General features: G+C 59.1%; 3 protein-coding genes across 7 annotated transcripts; all 3 read right to left on the reverse strand.

Annotated features, from left to right (window-relative positions):
• Positions 1 to 616: 616 nt before the first annotated feature.
• On the reverse strand, positions 617 to 3,024 carry ZGLP1 (zinc finger GATA like protein 1). The gene is made up of 5 exons (XM_019427395.2): positions 2,880 to 3,024; positions 2,272 to 2,646; positions 1,338 to 1,423; positions 892 to 985; positions 617 to 746 (listed from the first exon to the last, which is right to left on the reverse strand). The coding sequence occupies exons 1-5, from the start codon at positions 3,014 to 3,016 to the stop codon at positions 617 to 619; spliced, it is 822 nt and encodes a 273-aa protein (XP_019282940.2). The 5' UTR covers positions 3,017 to 3,024.
• Positions 3,025 to 3,523: 499 nt separating this feature from the next.
• FDX2 (ferredoxin 2) lies at positions 3,524 to 8,114 on the reverse strand. Of its 4 annotated transcripts, none has more exons than XM_019427763.2 (6): positions 7,761 to 8,105; positions 7,620 to 7,674; positions 7,316 to 7,483; positions 6,911 to 7,056; positions 4,195 to 4,282; positions 3,524 to 3,943 (listed from the first exon to the last, which is right to left on the reverse strand). In XM_019427763.2, the coding sequence occupies exons 1-6, from the start codon at positions 7,912 to 7,914 to the stop codon at positions 3,787 to 3,789; spliced, it is 768 nt and encodes a 255-aa protein (XP_019283308.1). In that variant the 5' UTR covers positions 7,915 to 8,105; the 3' UTR covers positions 3,524 to 3,786. The 4 variants fall into 4 exon arrangements, with proteins under 4 accessions (XP_019283308.1, XP_019283309.1, XP_019283310.1 ...); XM_019427764.2 differs by having other exon boundaries at positions 7,316 to 7,422; positions 7,761 to 8,100; XM_019427765.2 differs by lacking the exon at positions 6,911 to 7,056 and having other exon boundaries at positions 7,316 to 7,422; positions 7,761 to 8,034.
• Positions 8,115 to 8,142: 28 nt separating this feature from the next.
• RAVER1 (ribonucleoprotein, PTB binding 1) lies at positions 8,143 to 23,305 on the reverse strand. Of its 2 annotated transcripts, XM_053897501.1 has the most exons (14): positions 23,046 to 23,305; positions 21,399 to 21,465; positions 18,379 to 18,848; positions 14,233 to 14,424; positions 13,927 to 14,056; positions 13,489 to 13,583; positions 12,506 to 12,593; positions 12,001 to 12,212; positions 11,796 to 11,889; positions 11,584 to 11,720; positions 10,738 to 10,812; positions 10,104 to 10,244; positions 9,622 to 9,705; positions 8,143 to 9,524 (listed from the first exon to the last, which is right to left on the reverse strand). In XM_053897501.1, exons 1-14 carry the CDS (start codon positions 23,262 to 23,264, stop codon positions 9,378 to 9,380), a joined length of 2,151 nt encoding a protein of 716 aa, XP_053753476.1. In that variant the 5' UTR covers positions 23,265 to 23,305; the 3' UTR covers positions 8,143 to 9,377. The 2 variants fall into 2 exon arrangements, with proteins under 2 accessions (XP_053753476.1, XP_053753475.1); XM_053897500.1 differs by having other exon boundaries at positions 11,584 to 11,889.
• Between the last annotated feature and the right edge of the window lie 238 nt (positions 23,306 to 23,543).

The raw sequence follows: 23,543 nt of genomic DNA on the forward strand, positions 1-23,543 counted from the left end.
TAATCTCTACCCCCAACGTGGGGCTTGAACCCACAACCCCGAGGTCAAGAGTCGCCCACTCCATGGGCTGAGCCAGCCAGGCGCCCCATGTGTGTGTCTGTCTACTGTTGTCTGTCTCTGCGTGTGGTGGCTGTCGCCCTGTATGGGGAGTTGCGGTGAAGGTGACTAATTCCCTGTGGGGCGGCTGGTGCCCGTATAGACGACTCTGTGTGTGTCCCTCAGAATCCGAATGAGAAAACACCTGCCCCCACGTGCCTGCGTGCGTGAGACGCGATCCCCGAGTCACGGTGCTTTTCTCAGAGTAGTTTTGTTCTTTATTGTTACTGCTGTCAACAACATGAGTGTCACTGCTGAGGACATTTTCTGAGGAGAGGCTCAGCCAAGCCGGATTGGACCAGGGGCCAAGATGGGGCACAGTGGCCCCCTGAGACAGGGGCTCTGGAGCCGGAGGCCTGGGTCTTCCACCTGGGATCCCTGAAGGGGAGGGGGCAGAGAGAGGAGGAAGGCTGGACCCCCAAAGACTCCAGCTGTTTCCCCACTCCTCCCAGGAGGGCTCCTGCCCATCTCCTCCCTGGAGAAACTGAGTCCGGATGGGCTCAGCTAGGTGAGGAAGGGCTTACCCTTCCTGAGCCGGGCCTTGGTGGGGGCCCAGGGACACCCCACATCTGCCACATAACTTCTTGGGCTGGACGCTCTTCCTGGGCACCAGCCAGCAGCTGGAGCAGCGGGTGCCATATTTTTTGTACCTGGGGTGGGGGGTACAAGAAACCAACATCAGGAAGCAGCAGGGGCCCAGAAACTGCCTCACGGGAACCACTTTCCCCGAGGGTGTTTCCCTTCCCGGCACCCCACACTGGCTAAGCATCCAAACTCCTCCTCCGTTCTGAGGACCTGATACCACACGCATTGCAGAGAGGGGTCCCGTCTTCAGCATCTCTCCAGAGTGGGGTCCTCTGGGTCCTACAGGAAGCACAGCACCGGGGCCCTGAAGGGGCAGAGGTCAGGGTAAGGGGCAGAGGCCAAGAGCCTGGGCTCAGGAGGCCCGTACAGGTGGGGCATGTTTTTGGAGTCTCGACGAGGGCCCCAGCCGGCTCCAGGCCAGCCCTGGGTATTACCAGATCTAAGGCAGAGGGAAAGCCAGGAAGGGAGACAGATGGCAAAGCTAAACAGAGGAGGAAACCGGGGGTGGGGGTGACTCAGCTCGAGTGGAGGGAGGTGCACCATGACTCCTTCTGGATGGGTCTAAATGGGGAAGCAGGACGGGAAGAAAGACAGAGACGATGGGAAATTGCCTCCCCCCCACAAATATTTATAGCTGTCAAGTCTCCGGGACTCACCCAGGGCCTCGCCGCCTCCCGAGTTGGCCTCAGGGCCCCCCGCAGGGCCTGTGGAGGGACCCTGGGAGCGGCTAGTGCAGGTCAGGCTGGAGAATAGACAGGAGTTAGCACTGGGGGATCTGTATCTCGTCCAGGGCAGCGCCCCTCAATGATGAAGATGATTCACTGTCCGGGTATCAGGCATCCCCCAAGGAGGCTTCTGATGTCTGAAAGGCCTGACCTTGCCCCTCGTTAGCAATAATAATGGTGATTATCATATGAAGAGGTAGGAAGCCTGGGGCCAGCCTGCCAGTTTGAGATCCTATTTCTCCCAAGTCCCCACCTCGTGACTCTGGACAAGTGATCTCACCCTCTGCACCTCAGTTTCCAGATCTGTAAAATGGGATTCACGAGGCTTCAATGAGCCCATGCACATCAAGTGCTGCCTGTTACCTCTTATTGTTGTTCCTGGCAAATGGCAGTCATTAACATTATTGAAAAAAATAACAGTGGCGGCGGCCCTCAGGATGGTCGGGCCCATCTCATAAAGTCAGTGACCGATGCTCACCGATTTCGGCTCGGGTCACAGTCTCACGGTTCACGAGTTCGTGCCCCATGCTGGGCTCTGTGCTGATGGCTCAGAGCCTGAAGCCTGCTTTGGATTCCGTGTCTCCCTCTCCCTCTCTGCCCCTTCCCCGCTTTTGTGCTCTCTCTCAAAAATGAATACATTGAAGAAAAAAAAAAAAAAAAAAAGAACCTGCGCTCAGACCAGAACGTTGCTGGACCAGAGCAGCAGGGCTGGGACCGGCACCAGCCCGAGGTGTCGCTCAGAGATGGGCCCTTTGTAACTGTAGGGCTGGCGTGGGCGTCCATGAGCAGATGCCTGGAGGTCCCTGCCCCCACCATTATCACTCTAACTTGCAAAAAGGGCGCCCTCCTCTGGGCCAGCCCCTACCTGTAGCTGGCTAGGATCTGTAGGCTGGAATCCGGCTTTATTTGAAACTTCAGGGTCACCCCCTCAAACCGGGGATCCACTCTCTCAGCGCCCCGGTGGGGCTTTGACTGCTTCCGGGGCCTCCTCTGGGGTAGGGCTGAGGGGGCTGGGGGAGCCTCCGGGGGCCTCGAGCTGCAGCATTGCTGGCTGATTGGGGTCAGCATGTTCTCGGCATCCTTTGCCAGAGGCGAAGGTCCCAGAGACTCCAAGGCCTTCAGCTCCCGGCAGGCCCCCAGGGTTTGGGTGTCCTGGGCAGGGCGCTGGACCAGCCCCTCTGCTGTTTCTTGGAGAAAACGCAGGGCAGTGACGGAGTCCTGGCGTGCGGGCCAGAAGGACCTGGGGACAAGGGACAGTGTGGGCAGCACCTGTGCAGTCTTCAGAGACATGGGCTAAGGGGATTGCGTGGCCTCTGACCCCCATATGACCCCAACTCTCCCTGGGGACCAGAACTTCTTCTTTTTTAAGCACCAGTAACTAACACCGTGACCCCTGGATAACCCCAGGAACCAGCGGTCCTGACCCTTTGACCACTGGGCCAGGTTTGGGGAAGGGGCCGCTCCTTCACGCACCTGCCATTGGGTCTGGGGCATCCTGGGGTCCTTGGTGCCTGCTGAAGAGGGGGCGCCCGGGACGCCTTAGGGTCCAGACACGGCGGCGCCAGCAGCTCCTGGAGCTTGGAGAAGTCTGGGACAGGCCGGGCCTCCATCGCGCCCCCGCCCAGCGCCACCTCCCCCGCCCCGATCGCGCCCGGCCCCGCCCACCCCGGGCCCACTCGATGAGCCCCACCTGAGGGGAGCAGGACGCGCCTGGTGGGGGCGCTTCTGCAGAGGGTGCAATGAGCCCCACCTGGGCGGGGCCGGCGGGGTCGGGCGCCTCTAGCAGGCGATGCTCGGCACCGGCTCCCAGCGCCGCGGGCCAGCCTCGGTGCCACTCTGGCCACCCGGCTCAGGTGGACTTCGCACCCCGCCGGGCCGGCCCGGACCCCTCCGAATCCCTCCGCGGCGGTGGGGGCGGGGCCTTGCCACGCCGATCCACGTGTGCTCAGGCCCCGGTGCCCTCTCCTCCCGGGAGGTTCCAGGTCTCCGCCTCGGTGGTCCCCCACCCCCGCGGCCCCATCGCTGCTATGAGAGGGCAGAGTTGGGGGTCCAGGTAAAGAAGATGCAGCCCTAGACCCCAGGCCTGCCCGCCCCCGAGGACACTCAAGATGCTGGAGGTCTGTGAGACAGTTTTATTGTCATTCCAGTCAGATTCCACCCCATCCACACACTGATTCTCCCGAGTTTGGGGGAGGCTCCCGGGCAGGGGCTGGTGCCCCTCCCACCCCCCACCCAGAGCCTGGACATGGGATCTGAAGCAGGGGCTTTGGGCTTCTGGCTGCTCCCAACATCTCTCTCGGGCCTGTCCACGCTCTGGGCTGGGCGGGCGGCTTGGCTACTCTTCCAGTCCTGGCCCCGAGGGCCACGACGGCTGCCCGCGTCAGTGGGGCTTGGGGACGTGGCCGTCCACGTAGAAGTTCCTGGTGATCTTCGGCAGGGTGAATTCGGCCCCTTCCAGCTCGGGAGTCAGCACGATCTGGCAGCCCAGCCGGGAGTTCTCCTGAAGGAGGGGGGCCATGTCCAGCATGTCGTCCTCCCTGGAGCAAGGAGGACAGCCGTCAGCGGCGGGCACGGTGTCTGGCTGGCGGGGGCCCCAAAGGGCGGGCAGGAGCAGGCTGCCCAAATCCAGGGGGGGATGGTCAGGGGGCAGCGCCGCCGCCAGCGGCCGCGAGGGGGCGAGAAGCTGGGGCTGCCTTCCACCGCCGCCCGGGTGGGCCTCTGGGCAGCAGGGGCGCGGACTCGGCGGCCGGGCCCTGCCGCGCAGGCCCGGGAGGGGCCGCCTGCTCACCGCTCATCAGGAGGAGGCAGGAGGTCCAGGTGGTCCTCGCTCACGTACACATGGCAGGTGGAGCACGCCAGGGAAGCTTCACAGGCCCCTGGGGGCAACAAGTGGGGGCGAGCCGGTGAGGGACAGGGTCAGGCAGGTGCCCATCGGTGGAAGGCATGAGGGAGGAGAGGCCGTTTGTTTCACCAGACGCCCCTCCTCTCTCCGTCCTCTGCACACGCACCGTGTGGCCCCCCCACCCTGTCATTCGCTCAGCTAGCCGTTCCCGAACTGTGGATGGGCCTGCAAAGGGACGTCCGGGGTGTCCTGTCCCCCAAGGACTCCCCAGTGGCCTACGTGCCTGGCACCATGAAGGAACATGGATTTGACTTCAGTGTAGCTGAGAGGTGAAAACTCAGGCAGGGTCCCCATAGCCTGTAAGCCCTGGCTGGGACCCTCTCGCCGCACCAGGCAAGGGTGTTCCCATCTCTCCTTTGCTCCTAAAGATGGGACCAGCTCACTCCACACCTAGTGTGGCAGGAGAAGAGATCAGAATATCAGGGTTGCAAGACGCAGAAACTGGGGTTTCCTGCTTTTCCCTGGACACATTCCCAACTTTTGGATTGATCACTGAGAACTGTGCTTCAGGATAATGTCCTTCCTGGCCTAAAACCTTCCAAAGGGTTTTCTTTCTTTCTTTTGTTTTCTGTTTTTAAGTTTACTTTGAGTGGGGTGTCTGGGTGGTTCAGTCAGTTAAGCATCCAGCTTCAGCTCAAGCCATGATCTCCCGGTTCATGAGTTTGAGGCCTGCGTCGGGCTCTATGCTGACAGCTCGGAGCTTGGAGCGTGCTTCGGATTCTGTGTTTCCCTCTCTCTCTGCCCTTCCCCTGCTCACGCTGTTTCTCTCTCTCTCTCTCTCTCTCTCTCTCTCTCTCTCTGAAATAAATAAACGTTAAAGTTTATTTTGAGAGAGAGAGAATACCAAGCAGGCCCCGCACTGTCAGCACGGAGCCCGATTTGGGGCTTGAACCCCCAAACGTGAGACCATGACCTGAACCGAAACCAAGAGTCAGACGCTTAACTGACTGAGCCACCCAGGCACCCCTCCAAAGGGTTTTCATAGCCAGAATAAAACCAGTCCTTAAGATCCTCCCGATCTCTCCCTCATTCCACATCAGCCACACCGGCCCCTCTGCTCAGCTCCAACATGCCAACCTCGTCCCCCACCACGGGACCTCTGCACTTGCTGTACCCTTGCCCTGAAATGCTCTTCTCTCTACTTTTTCCATGGTTAGATCCTTCTTGGCTTCAGGGACTCAACTCCACTGTCTTCCAGTTCCCCCACCTCCGATTTCTTATCCTTCCCCCTGGCCTTGATGACTCTAATTTCTGCACGGCATTTACCACAGTCTAAAGTTACCGCCTTAATCTCTGGGTTTACCCATGCTCCGTCAACCTGGCCTCCTCTCTGTGTACTTGGCACTGAGGCTGGCATGCTGTGGATGCTCAAGAGACACGTGTTCTATGTGAACGGGACAGAATTCTGTCTCTTCCAGACGTGTTGGATGATGACGATGAAGCTGCAAGGCAGCCTCCTGACCCGGAAGAAGCTCCTTGGGGGACCTGGTGGCTTAGCTCACCCTCCCCATCTCCTAGGGAGAAAATGTCCGGGCCTTGAAGCTCCAGGTAGTCCCCAGGGATCTCTTCCTCAGCCCTGTTTCCCACCTCATTAGCATCCTCACCCCATGAGAGAGAGATTATCTAACGTAACAGTCCCAACTAGTCACTGGGCACTAACCACAGGCCAGGGATTAAGCACTACTTACGAGATCTGTGTAATTCTCCATAGCAACCCATAGTAACTAAATTACCCCATATTATAGAGAAGGAAACAGAGGTCCAGAGATGTTAAGGACCCTGGCTCAGGGTCATACAGCCGGTAACAGGTGAAATTTGACCGTAGGCCACTTGCCTCGAAAACTCATGTTCCAATCTCTGTCCTGGTCTCCTGGTGACTGGATCCCAGAACAGAACTTGAAGTAGGCCTGCCATGCCCAGCCCCCCCCAATATCTCCGCCCCCTGTAATGATTCAATACTTTAGGCTCTGTATTATATTCACCCAACCAGTAACCCTGTATATTTTTGTTTCAGACCGCCCTCTCCAGCTGCTCATGATATAATTACATGTCTACTCGTGAGAACATTGTCCCTGTTAGGTTGAAACTGGTGTGAAACAACAGGGGCCTCATCTGTTTTGTACACTGTTGCCTGGCACACAGTAGGTATTCAATATGCACAGAAGAGCAGCACAGATTAGCAGCTAAAATAAACTGACTTTGCATCTAGTTTTGCCACTTACTTGACCTTGGACTGTGTCAACTTAACCTGGGGCTCAGTTTTTTCACCTAAAAAATGAGATAATCCCCCCTATTATGTAGCGTTGTTACAAAGATTTTATCAAGTCAATAGCTATTTAACACGCTTAAGGTAATGTCTGCTATTATTATCTTTCATTCAACAGACACTGATTTAATACTTGTTGCATCTAAATACCGTGACGGGCCACCGATAAGTGGCAAAGAGGGTTTCTGGTCTCATTCTGAGGACAGACGACAAAATGGAAGGAAAGCAATGAGAAGCGCTACGGAGGCAATAAAGCACACTGAGAACCTAGTGTGACTGGGGATGGGGACGTTAACTGGGATGAAGGGATGAGATTGTCAGAAAGGTGACATTTACATTGAGACCTGAAGGATGAGATGGAGAGCCAGAAGATCTGGTGGGAAAGTACTTCAGATGTCTGGAGCAGCAAGTGCAAAAGCCCCGAGGCAGGAACGAACTTGGTTTTTTGTTTGAGGAACAGCAAGAAAGCCAGTGTGTCTAGACTAGAGAGAAGGAGGAGGAAGAGAATACAAGCTCCTGGAGGGCAGTGGTGTAAATAACCTCTAACAAATGCTCAGCAAATAACTGCTGAGTGAGTGAAGAGATTTAGAGCTGGGCAGAGACATTGGTGAGGAATCTGGATTTTAACCATGTTTGATGGGAAGCCACAGGAGGGTTAAGTAATGGAGAACTCTATCTGATTTGCGGGTCTTTTTAAACAATGAATAAGGCCCTCCCCAATTCCCTGTGCGGGGCTCCCACCTTCCAGGTCCACTCCATGGCGCTGGGCCAAGTGGAGAACATTGTCCCCCACTCTGCCGCTCACCGGAATCCGTTGGCCTGACCGGTCTACGAACACCACGTTCACCCTGGGGACAGATGGAGGTGCAGATGCCAAACTTGATGATGGACGCGGTGGCCAGGTGGAACCTACGGTTGGGGCGGGGCTTGACGGTCAGGGGAATAGGACGACGTAGAAGGGGACAGAGATGAGGCTGCAGGGCAAGGTGGGGACCGGAGGAACCTCGTGGGATAAAGAATGGGGGCCTTGTCCCCCTACACTCACACGTCCCCGGGCCGCTCGGGGCCGCCAGCTTCCTCCTCCCCCGCCGGGTGCGAGCCTGAAAAACACGGTTTGGTGAGCGGCCCCGCGGCGCCTTGCGGGGGTCCGACGGATGAACGCTAGCCCCCGAGGCGCCCCAGGTACCTGTCGCTCGGAATCCTCTGGCTGTCGCTGGCGCCGCCGCCTCCCCAGACCCCCAACTGCCTCCGGGCCGGCTCCACCAGGCTCCCCTGGCCGCCCGCAGCAGCTGCCCAGCACTCACGCCTCCCCGAGCCACGGAGGCGGCCATGACAGACATCACGTGACCCGGGACTGGGCATGCCCAGTGGCAGCCGCGCGACCAAAGCGCCCGTAATTGCCCGAATATAAGCCCTGTCGTTTGCGTGGGGCTCGTGAGAGGAAGGGCTTCAGGAAGGAACTGCCAAGGTAGGAGGGCGCCAGGCTAGCTCACCCACACAGAAGTCCTGCGGGGCCATCCCTGACCTCCCACCCAGGCCCACTGTTTGTCCCAAGAACCAGCCAGCTCTTTCTTTAAAACCATTTACTTACAAACTTTAATTCAGCAAAGGAAAGTCTGTGAGAGAGGACTGGGGAGACGACACCCCCCTGGAGTGGATGTGGACCCCCCCAAGAGTCCGGGGAGAGAAGCTGGTGGCCCAGCCGGCCAGGCGGAGGGGCCCAGGCTCTCCTCAGGCCCAAAGGTCCTGCTGCTGGGCAAGGGCAGAGCTTATCCGCCTGAAGTTGCTGGACTCCCACTGGGCCCACAGGAGGCTGGGAGGCCAGCTCCAGGTGATCTAGCCTGGGGATGGAGAGGTGGAGCTCATCTTCAACATGGGGGTGGGGTGGGGAGGGGTGGGGGGAGACAGCAGAGGCTCAGTGAGATGCACAATACCCCACTCCCACAGACTGACAGCAGGACTGGTTTGAGCTGGCAGAGAAAACCCGTCTCTGCACCTAGGCCTGGGCAGGAGGGATGATGAGTTGGTTTGCCAAAACCAAGGCTTTGGCCTTTTACTGTCCCCAGAGTGGGGACTCTGGGTAGAGGGGCCCAATCCCCAGGCCAGAGCCATTTGGTCCTGAGTCAAGCTTCCGGAGCTCGGCATCTAAGAGGCTCTGACCGCAGGGCCTGGGACCCGGCTTTAAGGCATCAGAAGGTGAGGGAACTGTGGCAGGAGGCTGGGGACCCCGAGCTGGAATACAGGCCAGAGTGGGCGGGCAGGGGTAGGGCACATCCATGCCTGCAGCAGACAGGACAGGAAAAGGGCTGAGCCATTTCAAACCGAAAGTGTGGAATGAAGGCCCAGACAGGCTGGACCTTGAAGGAATCAGAGCTGGGGGTCGTCCTGGATTGTTTAAAAAATAATACAAATTAGAAAAGGAAACAAAAGTCAATCGTCAAAGTTAAAAAAGGGGGACAGTCTCTGATCCTCACGGGAGGCCAGGGGAACCTCCAAGGCACTCGAAAGGCCAAGATACAGGAGTGACGAGGCAGGAGAGGACTCCCAGAGAGACAGACACAGGCGGATACAGGGGAGGGGAGAGAGAGCTGGCCAGGGCCCCTCTCTCTTAAGGCTGTAGAGTTTCCGTGCCGGGAGCTGGCCCCCAGACTCCCCCACACTCCTTGGGTTCCGGCTGGTTGGTCAACAAAGTCTTTCAGAGATTTTTCTATTACTGAAAGGGGGAGAGGGAAACACAAACAGAACACCAGAAAACCCAAAAGCAATTCGGTGCAGGCCCTTGAGCATCTCTGGCGCCGGCCCCTTAGAAAATCCTCTTGCGTTTCAGGTAGGAGTCTGCGTAGTGGCCGCCGAGGCCCTGGGAGTGCTGGCCGACGTAGCTGCCTTCTGGACTGGGCTCGGGCGAGGGCAGCAGGTGGGCAAAGCTGCGTTTCTGGCCACCCAGTGGAGTCTAGAGACAGAGGGGAGGGGGTGGCACGTCAGGGGCCATCTGGGGGCCACCGCTCCCCAGCCCCGCGTGCTCCCGTTGCCCCTCCCCAGCTCCATACCTTCAACAGGTGGCTGTGGCCGTTGGGCCCAGGGCCGAGGCCCAGGAGCCCTTCTCCAGAGCCCAGTGGAGAGGAGCCGACCGCCTGGGAGACATGGGAGAGAGATGGAGTGGGAGAGGAAGCAGCCCCCAGGGCGAAGGCAAGGGGTTTCGGGCTCAAATCCTGCCTCTGCCACTCATTAGCTAGGAGACGGGGGGGAAGATTACTTCTCTCTGAGCCGGTTTCTTCATCTGTCAACCGGGGCTAACATCACCCACACCGTGGGCTACCGGAGACGGAGTAAAAGGAGGCCAGGAAGGCTGGGCAATACCAGGTGTGAGCCACACAGGTGTGGGGAGCACAGCCTGTTTCAGGCCGGCCCTGAGCAAAGCTGACCCCTGCTCTGTCACCACCCCAGGCTTGGCCCAGGCACCAAGGGTCACAGGGCCTCCCGCATCCTGCCTGTCCCTGGGGACCTGTCCTCAGCTGGGGAGGCTCCTCACCTTGTTAAGGTGGCTCTGCTTGAGGCCAGCCTGCAGGCCACTGGTGAAGTAGGAAGTGGGCGAGCCCGAATAGAAGTGGGAGAGGGGCCCCCCGCCGCCCCCGCCGCTCCGTTCACCAAAACCACTGGGTGGGGGTGACATCTGCAGAGAGGGGGTCGGGCTGAGTGAGACAGATTATTGAAGAATCCAACCCCTTTTGCAGACCCTCCCAAATGACACTGGGCTTTGTCCCGTGACTAGCTTTGGCCAACAGGAGAGTAGCATGACTGTAAAGGCCTCTGGGAACCTCCCTTCCTCTTGGGAACCCCGGGACCACCACCACACACAGGACAGCATCACAGGGTGGCCTGCTGGAGGATGGGCTCCACATGCAGCAGATAAATCGCTGCAGCTGAGGCCTCTGCTGCAAGGTATGTGGCTAAAACCACTGCAGACTGCTGAGCCCCAGCTGTGCTGTCATGTGACTGTCACGTCATGTGACTGGAGAGACCCCCCCCCCCCCCCACACACACACCAGGAAGAATGGTGAGAAAAAATGTTTGGTGTTCTAAGCCACAAAGTGGTGGGGCCGCTTGTTAGGCAGCACAGGCTAACTGATACACCCAGGAGGGGAGATGGACAGGGCAGCTCTTACTTTGTGTCGGCTGGGTCCGTGGGGCCCTAGAGCTGGCTCCCGTGGGTGGGAGAAGAGCCGCCGAGGTCCCACGTCCTGAATGAAAGTGGGAGAAGCACGCTGGGTTGGAGTCTGCACCAACCTCACCCCTGGCTGAATCCCACAGCACAGCTGTTACTGGGGAAGTGCCCCCGCCAAGAGGGGGCATGCTCTACTGTGTGGGGGCAACTTCCCACTGCAGGTGGGGCAGCTGCAGTGAGACAGAAAGTATGCCCCATTGCCAGGAGTGGTGACACCCTGGCCCCAGAGATGGCTGCTGGGAAGGCATGTGGCTCCCATGGACCTAGGTGTTCGGAGTTCTTCAAGGCCGGCGAGGGATCTGGGTTGTGTGAACTCTTCTACATGTCAGCAGTGACGTTTATTTCAGCTGTTAAATTTTTTAAAACCCAACGTGGACCAAACGTAACGTAACACAGGGGTTACACAGGTGGCCAGGCTGCAACGTCTGAGCTAGAGGAGGTTGGAATCATAGAAGGAGCAGCTCTCCAGTGACAGAGACAGGAATCAAGGACGGGAGAGCAGGACAGAGACCGACAAGACACTGATCCTGGTCTCCAAGGGGAAGTGCAGCCTAAAGTCTCTGGGGAGAAAAAGACAGACAGGAACCAGGTCTGATGGGCAGAGACAAACAGACAGGAGACTCAGGGCAGGGACAGTGTCTGGCACATTCTTCTCTGTCTCCCTTGTGCTTGCCAGGCAGTCAGTATTAGCGAAATACTCGTTTGGAGAATGACTTGCTATCAAGGGGACAAGGGGCCACGGCAGCGGCCCTCGGGAGGGCGGACCACATGGGAGCTGGGTACTCACCGAGGGGTAGTCGAAACCATAGCTGTCGGGCAGCCCTGGTTCAGGGGGCAGGCGGGAGCTGGCGAGAGGGCTGAGCAGGCGGGACTTGAGCTGGAAGGCTTTGCTGCTGCCACCACCTCCGCCACCGCCTCCGGGGGCTGGGGGGTGAGGCAGGTGGCCCTCAGCTGGGCGGCGGCTTCTCCCTGTGCCTCCCCAGCCCCGAGCCTCCTTACCCGCCAGGTTGCTGGCTGGGAGTAGGCTGTGTAGGTTCAGGTAGGGATTCAGGGGGATCCGGAAGTCTTTTGGGGGTTCCCCCAGCAGCGAGACCTGTAGCAGGAGGGCTGGGTTCGTGAGGGCCCCTGGCAGGCGGCACCTTGCGGGGGGGTTGGGGGGGGGTGGGGAGGCTGGAATGGTACTGGATGTGGGGAGGAGCCTTACCCCAGGGGGCGGTGGCAGAGGCCCACTGTCTTTCTGGAGGCTTCTAAGGCCAGTGCCTCGGAGGCCCACCGGGGCAGGGGGTGGAGTGAGCTGGGCTGCTGGGGGACCCAGGCCTATGGCTTCCCGGTCACCCCCAGAGGGGCCAAGCAGTGGCGGCAGCAGAGGTGGTGGCTTCCCTCGCCGGGGTGGCAGCTCCGGGGGCAGAGCCCCCCCTACAGAGAGAAGGAGGTGTTGGTGTCCAACCACACTAGACCTGTCTTCCCGGGGCCGTGAGCTTGGACAAGGATCAGCAGGTACGTGCTGGGCAATGAACAGACCCCTCTGAGTACATCAACTCCCAGGATGCTCACGGCCACCCTGGGAGGTGGGGGCCCAATGGACGGATGGGACTATTGAGACCCAGAGACAGTAGGTCATTTTCCCAGGCCCAGCGAGGACAGGGGCCTCAGGAAGAGAAAGTGGGAAGGGGCCCAGAAAGATGAGGAGAGGCGGGGGTCTGTGTTACCTGCAGACAGCTCCCCGAGGAGGGGGTTGGCCGGCTGGGCCCCAGGCTGAAGGGTGCCCAGGGGAGAGTCTCCCAGGATCCCAGGCTTCTGGAGACAGAGCACAATCAGCTGGAGATGGGCCAGGGTGGCCCGGGCAGCAGACAGGTGGCACCCAGGGTCTCAACAGTCACAACACCCAGAGTGCAGGCCACGGCCGGTCACGGGCAGACGCGCACAGCGTCCCCCAGTGTCTGCGACATCTCAGCCATCACCCATCCAGCTGTCCCATGGGGACGGAGGGCCTCCTGTCTGCCAGGGCCCATCTGAGACCCCGGGGAGCCCCAGGGGGCGTGCACCATATGCTCAGCGCGTCAGGGCCTGTCCCCCGACACAGGACAGTCCTTCCTAGGCACACTGCCCACACCCAGCCCCCCTGATTATTACGGAAGCACAGTGTCCAACACAGTGTGTGTACCAGCCACGCAAGGGTGAGCCCCTAATTCCCTAATCCCGTCAGTTACTGTCAGACACACCCGTGTCACTGACGTGGCCCTGACACACAGGTCAGCGGCACGTGTGTCCGTGTGTGGCGGGTCTGTTTGCAGGCGTGTGCGCATGCCTCCCGCGTACGGGTCTCTGCGTACGTGCACCGAGAGTGGTGACGTGGCGTATGTATTTCTATGCGCGGTATACCTATCTGTGTGTGCCTTGGTCTGTACGGGTCCCCCTGTATGCACGCTGAGGATGTGGGAGCGAGAGACCGCACTCCTCCCCCGCGAGGCCTGGACTTTCCTCCCTAGACTGAGTCCCTTCCTGAGTCCCGAGCCCCTGCGACAGACCAGGCCACGTACTGAGCCCCACAGACACGACCAGATGTCCCATCACCCCAGCGACGGCAAGCCCCCCGGCAGATGCGAGAAGGGCGTGAGGTGGAGAAATGAAGGGCTGGGGAGTCCGTGCGGACGAGGAGGTCCCGGGGGCCCCGGGCCGGGCACGCACTTACCTTCTGACCCTGGGTCTTCAGGGCGAGCTGCAGCAGTGCCGTGGACAGGGCCGGCCCGCTGAGGAGCGGCACGGCTGGAGGTGCGCCCAACAGGCCTGGGGGAGACCGGGAAGTAAAGAGTGGACCACGGATGGAAGCCTTTGTCCCGGTTAGGCGCAACCCCGGGCCCGAAGCTCCCAGAAAGCAACTGACGTGCCCAAAAAAGGGGCCCAGGAGAGGGAGTCTGCTGTGGGGCGGGCCGGCCCCTTCCCACCACCCTGCCTCACTCGCCCCGGTGAGGGGCTCAGGGCACCAGCTCACCCTGGTGACTTCCACTCACCCCAGCCCCTGCTCGTGGGTTCAAGTCCCTGATAGCTCAGATGGGAAAACGGTCTGGGGGGGCTGGGGTTCTGAGCGCGATGGGGACCGCGGCCGCCACTCTGCCTGGCCCCACCTTACCCTGCTTGCCCCCCGCATTGCCATGGAGCAGGGGGTTCAGCAGCAGCTGGAGGGAGGCGGAGGGCCCCAGGTTGTTGAGTAGCTGCAGGATGTTGGGCTCGGGCAGGAGCCCTTTGCCCCGGTTGAGGGCCTGCAGAGAGAAACAGAAGAGCGGCTCAGGGCACCACCCGGCCACGGGGAGGCCGGCTCGCCCCTCCCTCTCACCCCCAGAGCCCAGCTGGCACCCTGACTTTCCCAGAGAGGAGGGCTCGCCCCCCGGTTCCCCCCCCCCCCCCCAGGGGCACCCGTCCCCAGGCACACACTCACCGTGGCCTGGGCGGCGATAAGCGCAGCCAGCATGCTGCGGCCAGGGGGCCCCGGGGCACAGAAGGAGACTCGCAGGTGGCTGCCCCCCAGTGCCAGGCCGTCCGCCCGCTGCTGCGCCTCTTCAGCCATCTCTGCCGTCTCGTACTCCAGCACAGCGAAGCCCTTCAGCTGCCCATCCTGCCCATATGCCAGCTGGCGGGGGCGTGGGGCAGGGGGAGGCAGACGTGAGCACCCGAGTGACAGTGGCCACCCTCACACGGAGTGACCACAGCGACCAGACCCGGATCATGACAGCAAACTCACCAGAGTGGGTGGGTTCTTGGTCCTACCCTCTTCCGAACCCTGCTCCTGCACTGGCTCATGGAATCTTCTCAATGGCCCTAGGAGGCCGCACCCTACCCACTTTTCAGAGGAGACAACTGAGGTTCAAATAGGTCGACGTGCCCAAGGTCACACAGCTGGTGGGAGGGCAAAGCTGGGACCTGGCCTCGCATGGGTCAAGCCCCCTGGGGCTCTCGTCAGCGCCACTTGGGGGCCCTGATGGGGGCTGCCAAGCACAGGCAGCCTCAGGGAGGCAGGATGGCACGCTCGGGTTATAGAGCTGGGAAGAGGATGCGCTGGCAGGAGACGAGGTGGGTGGCTGCGAAGCGCTGCTCAACCACGAGCCTCAGGCTGAAGACACGGCAGCCGGGACCGGGAAGGACACACAGCCTGGGGGTGAGGCAGGTGGCTCCAAGCTCGGGTTCCAGGCTGGCAGGGCCGGGAGGGAGGGAGGCCCCTCCACCTCCCTTGACGGCAGCCCTTTGGTACTTCAGGCCCACCACCCCCGATCCAGACCCTGGGGCCAGACGTGTTCCAGGATCAACGCTGTTTGGGAGAAAGGAGGATGCGGCCCGCGCTGTATATCACGTGTCCGCTCCCCCAGTGGGGTCGAGGCTCCCATGAATCAGACACAGATAACTCTGCAGCAAGGCACAAAGATAAAGGCCACAGATGGCCCCTTGTCAGGTCAGGTCAGAGCCTGTCACCAACTCAGGGAGCAAACCTCTGGGTTTTCAGGGCATTGTGGGTGCCGGAATCGTGGGCTGGTGGTGTCCCAGAGCAAGCAGATACTGGAAGGACACCCAGTGGGACCTTGCACGCCCATGGGCTGGGTGCTGCAGGAGCTGTTTCACCACATCGCAGAGGCAGGCACCGTCAGCATGCCCACTTAGCAGGTGAGGAAACTGAGGCTCAGAGAAGGGCAGTCCTTTTGCTCAGGCCACAGAGTTGGAGCCGGCATCAGATGAGGCCAGGCTGATGGCCTTAAGGAGACTACCTGCCTCACTGTGGCTATGGCGGTCTCAAGAACCAATGATGCTCGGGGCGCCTGGGGGGCTCAGTCAGTTAAGCGTCCTACTCTTGGTTTCAGCTTAGGTCATGATCTCACGGTTCATGAGTTTGAGCCCCACGTCGGGCTCTGTGCTGACAGCTCGGAGCCTGGAGCTTGCTTCAGATTCCGTGTCTCCCTCTCTCTCTCAACCCCTCTCCTGCTCATGCTCTCTCTCTCTCTCAAAAATGAATAAACATAAAAAAAATAATAATTAAAAAAAAAAGACATTTAAGAACCAATGGTGCTGGGGTCCCTGGATGGCTCAGTCGGTTAAGTGTCCGATTTCGGCTCAGGTCATGATCTCCCGGTTTGTGGGTTCGAGCCCCACGTCGGGCTGTGTGCTGACAGCTCAGAGCCTGGGGCCTACTCTGGATTCTGTGTCTCCCTCTCTCTCTCTTTCCCTCTGCTGCTCATGCTCTCTCTCTCTCTTTCTCAAAAATAAATAAACATTAAAAAAAAGAGCCAACAATGCTCCTCCTGGTCCCCAGTGATGCACAGTGTGGTTTGGAACCAAGACAACGTCCATCCACAGAGGACGGCAGAACCCACGAAATGGAAAATATCGCAGCCTCAACAGGAATGAGAAAGCTCTCATGCCTAAACACGAAAATGTGTCCAAGAAAGCGTGTAAGAACCAAACCAAAGCAGCCATGGCAGTATCTGGGTCAGGGAAAGGGGAACGCAAGGGCATATGAACATCTGCTTGAAATGCGTGATAAAATCACCCTGGAAGGAGACACAACAAACTGGTTTGAGCAGGGGCTGCAGGCAAAGGCGCTGTGGGGCCGGAGGGAGACTTTGCCAGTGACCTTTCTGGACGTGCTGAGTTTCAAAACAAGACTGGACTGCCCATTCACAAAAAAAAATAAAACGGGAAAGGCTTCTTACAACACCCAAGGTCTTACGATATGTGCTCTATTCATGTTTATGGCATCAGCATATCAGATGTGATGTAAATTGGCCTGTGAGCTACGGATTTCCTTTCAACATCTCGGTTATGTTGAAAATGACACTCCCCAGCAAGACAGCAAACTCCCAGCTCAGCATCCAGCCTTCCTGGGAGGTGAGGGTGACCACCTTAAGAATGTGGGCTCCCTGCCCCCCCCAGGGTCAGCCCACCTTACTGGCAGGCCTATCACTGCACATGCCCATCCCTGGGCCTTGTTTTCTTCATCTGCAAGGTGGGGCCAGCAAACAAACCCACCTCAAAGGGTGGTTGTGGGGATTCAGGAAGCTGTTCCACAGTGACAGAGAAAGGTCGTGCCCTAGGTGTGCACCTGCTCAGTGCCCGCACAGGGTGGCTCCAGCCATCAGCCCACCTCGACTGAGCACTCCACCTTCACCTCTGACCAAGGCCCAGATGCACACCTTCTCACGACATGCCCTGTCTCACAGATGAATAGAGAGAGGGGTCAGAGGGCAACCAAGGCTTCGTGGCTCCCACCTAGGGAGATTAAGGCTCCAACTGCAATGTGCCTGACACCTGGGCCTGTCCTCCATTCAACCAGGACACCTACTGTAAGTGGAAGAAGGAACAAGCAGCCAGTCACAACAACCCAATCACCAAACACTGTCAGCCCCATTTCCGGATGGGGAACCTGAGGCTCAGAGTGAGAACTTGGTGGTGGTCGTGGCCCTGCTGTCCTACCTCCAAGAGAGGATGTCGCTGTCAAGCTAAGTCATCTGTCCTGAGCCCCACCAGAGAGCCTAGCACACGGCAGGAGGCCTACCCAGGGACAAGCACACAGTAGATCCCCAACGGAAAGCAGCAGCATGACCGAATGCAAAGGGAGCAAGGAGAGGGGTTCCTAAGATGTCGAAGTCCCCAGGCCCAACACTCCCTTTACACAAGGGAAACAGGACCCACCCGTGGCCACAGAACCGGGGTCAGAGCCATATACCAGCCTCCACCACGCCGGCCTGGGGCTCTGGAGCCAGGCCACGGCACTCCGATCCCGGCCCTGCCATGCCCTGGCTGTCCAGCCCTCGGCAGGGCGCTTGAATTCTTTGCGCCCCCTGAAAATGGGGATATCACCTGCTTCTCTGGGGTGTATCAGGATGAGGGGACTCCAAGGAATGTGCTCGGTGGGTGCTGAAGGAATGTCCCTGCTGGGGGTCTGCGGGCGAGACTATCTGCCGGCTGAGAACCGGGCCTGGCCCGTTCTCCCCACACTGTGCCCGTCCCGGGGCTCGTGCCGCACACACAGAAGCGCATGACAAATGTGACTCGAATGAACCAGAGACCATTTGGCCAACGTGATGTGTGAGTATCGACTCCTTTCTTACGGAGGAGGGAAACCAAGACTCAGAGTGAGTGAGTGACTGCCCAGAGCCACAGAGCATGGCTGGAATCCAACCAAACCCAACTTCCTGACCTCAAGGCTTACACGGACCGTGGGCTTCTCTTGAGCCGCCTCCTTCGTGCCAGGCCTGGGAGCCAGCAGGCACTCGACAAACCTGATCAACACGAGAGCGAGAGGCGAGCGAGCCTCGCGCTGAGCTTTCACCAAGGTGGTCTCACCTGCGTGTTATAGGGGTACCGAGGCCACGAGATTAAGCAAGTCGCTAAAGGGTTCGCAGGGATTTGAACCCCAGCCATCTGGCTCCTAGCTGGGCTGTCATCCCCTATACCACGTGGCTTTTCAAACAAGAACCCCATTCAAAGTTGCACTGCCGCTGTCTTACTAAAAGGGACCCGGGAGATTAGGAAAGGCAGGTGACTTCAAAGGGCCCCTCTGAGGTGCGCTGGCCCCTGCACTGGGCGCAGGGCTCACCTGGCAGAAGGTGGGCGTGTGGACCGCCGACAGCGCCCGACGCAGGGCGTCCACGTCGCTGAAGCCAGGGGGCAGGCGGTCAACACAGAGGCAGCGGGAGTGGAGCAGGACGGGCGTCAGCTGCCCCGCGTCTGTCCAGTGCACGTAGAGGGTGCGCGGGCCCAGCGGCTTGCCCAGCAGGTCCGACTTGGCACGGGCGGCCGAGTCCTTCTTCATGTACTCGGCGAAGCCGTAGCCCTTGGAGTGGCCGGTGCGCTCGCTGTAGACCAGAAAGCAGCGCTCCAGGCTGCCGAAGGGCCGCACCAGCTCCTCGAACTGCTGCTGGGTGAAGCTGGGGGGCAGGTTGGCCACGCACAGCAGGGCGTCCGTGGGCTGCAGCTGCACCGACAGCTCCCGCTCCCGCAGGCGGCTCTGGTGGAAGGCGCTGATGGCAGCCTCGGCCTGCTCCCCGTTCAGCAGGGTCACGAAGGCTGCAGCGGGAGGGGGAGGAGGGCGGGGGTCAGCGGAGGCCGACCCTTCACCCCGGGGCCGCCCGCCACCTCCCTTTAAGCCTCCTCGTGTGACTTTGGGGTATCCAACAACCGGGACATTTCAGGCACCAGCCGGATGGGACGGTTGCCAGCCTTAACGACTGCTACAGGCGTCTCCTGCCTCCGTGAGGCCTGCTTCCTGCCCCTCGTCCGCGCTCCCAACCCACAGCAGTGCTCGCCTACTGCGGGCCTGGCTGGGTCCTAAAAACTTGCTAACTCAGGTGACACAAGGGAGTGCTAAAGCATGTGGTCACTGGGGCCGGGGTTTCCGCTCCAGCCCCTGAATGGCTCTGAGGTCTCCGTGTCTTCACGTGAAATAAGAATAACGTACTCCTGCCCGCCACCATCTCGCCAGCAAGAAAAGAGGCCCAGAGCAGCGCCTCCTGCCCGAGTGAAGGAGTCCGGACTTGAACCCAGGCAGGCAGACCCCAGAACCCTGCTCTGCACCCCTCCCTCACCACCTTTCCAGGCCACCAACACCTCTCAAATCCAGGCCCCTGTCACCCGCCACAGCCTCAGCCCCCACTGCCACTCCTGGTTTGCTCTCTCCACCCAGCAGCCACAGGGAACTTTTCAAAAGGATAATCAGATAATGCCACGCCGGTGCCCAGGGGTACCTCACTGCAGGGGCCAGTGGCTCCTGCGTGGCCTGGCCCACTGGCCTTGCTGGCCCTCTCCCACCTCTTGCTGCTACTTCCTGGACTGTGCCACGCGCACTCTGCCTCGGGCCTTTGCACCAGCTCTTCCCTGAGCGTGGAACACTGACCTCCAGGATTCTTCACCTGGTTAACTCCAACCCACCCTACAGTCGGCCTGCAAACATCACTTCCCCCACAAAGCCTACCCTGACCGTTCCTGTTTCAGATCCCAGCTCTGTGCTCTCACAGGGCTCTGCAGTTTCTGGTCCAATGGTCATTTCACCTCCACGTTTGCAGCGGTTTGAATAACAGCCTTTTTCACAGACTAGACTGTCTCCGTTTGGTTAACAGCTATGTACCCAGTGCCCAGCACAGGACATTCAACACTCATTGTTGGAAGACTTTATGAATGAAAGTGTCATTTAACTTCTGGATCCTCAATGCCTCGCACATCCTCATATTAGATGCCCAGTAAATACTTCTGACTCATTGCCCCTGTCAATATTTTACTAAGCACCTACTAGGTGTCAGGCTTTTTAGGTATTCTAGTGTGTTTGGCCTCATGAATAACTCAAGCAGGTCATGCCCAATCTGCTGGTGAGAAAACTGCGGCTCAGGAGGGTACATCACTGGCCTGTGGCCACAGAGTGAGGATAGACCGGAACTTGAACCCAGGTCCATTAGTCTCCAGGGCCCAAGATCTTAACTACTCTAGGCTGCAAGGTGAGTCTCGAGGGGTTACTTGTCCTCAGCTACTTCTCACCCATCTTAATAGATTGCAAGAAAAGACCCTGGAAGGTTTAAGGCAGAGACATCCACAGAGAGCTTCCCATGCAAGGGGTGGAGGTGGGGGTGGGGGGGTGCCAAGGCTGACAAGACCCATCTTTGTTCTCAGGGAACCAACCACTCGGTGTGGGAGGCAGGTGAGTGAGAAAGTGACAATGGTCCAGGGTGACAGTGCCATGACGGGTGTGGTGTTCAGGGCACTGTGAAGATGGCAGAAGGGACAGCTAAGAACACTGGGAGAGGGTGGGGAACCTGGGTGGCTCAGGTCAGTTGGGCATCTGACGTTGGCTCAGGTCATGATCTCACGACTCGTGGGTTCAAGCCCCTCATCAGGCTCTGTGTTGACAGCTCAGAGCCTGGAGCCTGCTTCAGATTCTGTCTCCCTCTCTCTCTGTCCCTCCCCCACTCACACTGTCTCTCTCTCTCTCAAAAATAAATAAACATTAAAAAAAAAAAAAAAAAAAAAAGAACACTGGGAGAGGGAAAAGCCTGGAACCTTATGGGTGCCCGAGGTGCTGGTGAGGCTGGGGCACATCCCTGCAAGGCAGAGTCAGGAGAAGGCTCTCGGAGAGTTTTGGAGAGAGAAGAATAATCAAGGTTAGGACCAGATTGGATCAGATTTGCAACTAGATCAGAGCTGGCTACTGGGGGAGGACAAGCAGGGGCTTGAAGTCAAGGAGGCAGAGAGGCCAGCAGGAAGCTGCCAGTTTGGAAGAGATGGAGAAGGTACGGATCAGAAGGAAGCTGAGGGATGGAAGGGCACCGACTGTTCTGGAGGGCTTGAAGGAGAAGGCCAGACAGGCCTGGGTGACTGGCTGGCTGGAGGGATGGGCACGGGGAGTGGGGAGCCCAATGCCCAGGTCGGGCAGCCCAGGGGAGGAACACCAAAGCTGCCCCACAGTGGGTACCCAGGATGAAAGACAGACTGGGACAACAGTCTGTCCTGCCCTGACCTAGGGGACAAGGTTGGGCCTGAAGTTCAAGAGAGGAAGCACTGGGCCTGGACCCTCCCAGCTTTAGGGGCTGTCACCTCCTGCCACTAGCCCAACCCACACGCCCCACAAACCTGTCCCTTTGTATTTGTCCACAAAACAGTACTTGAGCTCATAGTCGCTGAGCAGGTCGTGCACTTCCTGCGGAGAAAGAAGCCAAAGGATACGGAGTCACCAGGGGCTGAAGGGAGCCACCCAGTGCCACCTCCACATGGACCAGCTAAGAAGGCAGATCAATTACCAGACCCGTTTTACAAAGGAGGAAACAGGCTCAAATCAGTTACTTGTCCAAGGACACTGAGGCCACTCTTGGCAGAGTTGGGATGCAGAGCCTAGCTGCAGACTCCAAGCTTTGAACTAACACAACACACCGAAGAGTAAGCTGGGTCTGAGTTCAAGTCCCAGCTCTGCGGTATGCCCCTTAGGGAAATAATTTCAACCCATCTGAACTTCAGTTTGCAAGTCTGACTCTTTCCGACAACTGGACAAATTACGCATTAGCCCATTTTGTAGATGAAAAAAAAAGCTGAGGCTCAGAGAGGCGAAGGAACATGTCCAAAGTCATGCAGTTGGTCAGGGCAGCAGAGGGAATGCCACCCAGGGGTACCTGACTGGGGACCCTGTGTGCTTAATAAGCCCACACTGCATGCCTTCACCTGCCTCCCAATTCCCTCGGGCTGACAGGGCTGGCCTTCTTGCAAACCAACATTGAGGGCAAGCTCTGAGCCAGCTAATACCAGACACACTGTGCACCCCGCAGGAGATAAAGTGTTCTCACCGGAGAGACGGTAAGCACTAGGAGGACCAGCTCTAGAAAAAAACTAGACCATGCTTAGTGGCACCTGACCTAGGTCTGTCGCCAAGTCACACCCCTTCCCTTCTGGGACTCCACCAGCCATGTGCCTACCTACGGGCACGGGCACGGAGAGTCAGTGGCAGATGTGCGGGTGGGTCAGAGAGCAGAGATTTTTCAGCAGCAGGGAGAAGGAACCCATCCCACTGCGGTGCAGCAGGGCAGGGCCGACTAGATGCAATCTCCTTGGGTCCAAAGAGCACTGGGAAGCCCTGCCCCATGTAGGCCCCAAAAGAAGGGCACCTCGGGCCAGATTAGTGTGAGGTGGGGGGCAAAGAACAGTGGCCCCCCCCTTTCCTGCAGGTCTTTGAGCTGGGGACAGGAGTCTCTATTTTTCCAAATTAATCCAGGGGCTTTGGGGAAGAAAAGACCCCAGAAACGACTACAACTTCCGGATCTCTCGGAGGAGTCGATAAACGCGTGCTACGGAAAGGCTTACTCTAGCCAACCCTGAAACTTCTGGATACGAGGTCCCGCCACCCCAAGGTAGAGGGGGTGGGGAAAAACACAATCAGAGGAAGGACCAACTGCCATCCCTACTTCCACGGCCCCACTATAGCAGCCCATTCACAATTCCCAACAAGGCCAAAGTTGCCCGCCCCCTTCCATTCCCTGTCCTCTGAGATAACTTGGTTTCGTCCAAGCCCGTGGTCGCCCCTAGCAACGTCCTCCCTCACTCCAAAGTTGGTTTCTCCTTCCATCACCGCCCCCCCCATCCTGCTCTTGGTTTCTCCCGAACCCGCACAGATCCCGCGCTTGGACTCTCCCGCCGACGCCCCTCAACGGAGCCCAGTGTTGGTGTCGCCCGGTTACCCCCGCGCACGCGCACGGTGGTATTTCCCGCCACGCTCCCCCCCCCCCCCCATACCTGGTTGGTCACGTCCCCCGGGAGGCCCCGGATCAGTATCTTGCGGCGGTTACGGAACTGGCGCTCGGTATGTTCTAGGCGTTTCCGGATCTCCTCTGGATCTAGCGGCGGCAGTTCTTCTTCGGGTGCCCGGCGCTCCGCGACATCGTCAGCTTCAACCTCGGCCCCTGTCTCCGGGCTCAGCGGGGGCCGGTGAGTAACGGACACGTCGGCCGCCATCTTGGGAAACCCGGCGCCTTCTGGGACCAGCGAGCCTGGGCGGAGCGGCATAGAGCGGCAACGAGGGCGCGCCCGCCGATTGGCCAGGAGAAGCCCCACCTCCTTTTCCACCCCCTCGGCCCATTGGCTAAGGCCCAGCCCGCCTCTCAAGAGTTCAAGCCGCTTCTGGGCGCCACAGGCCCCACCCCTTTCTGCCAATAAGTTGTCACTCAAAGAGGGGCGCCTGGGTGGCTTAGTCGGTTAGGCATCCGACTTCCGCTCAGGCCATGATCTCACAGT

Source organism: Panthera pardus, unplaced genomic scaffold (assembly GCF_024362965.1).
Source record: "Panthera pardus isolate Hobbes unplaced genomic scaffold, ASM2436296v1 HiC_scaffold_8, whole genome shotgun sequence".
In the NCBI taxonomy this organism is placed as follows: Eukaryota; Metazoa; Chordata; class Mammalia; order Carnivora; family Felidae; genus Panthera; species Panthera pardus.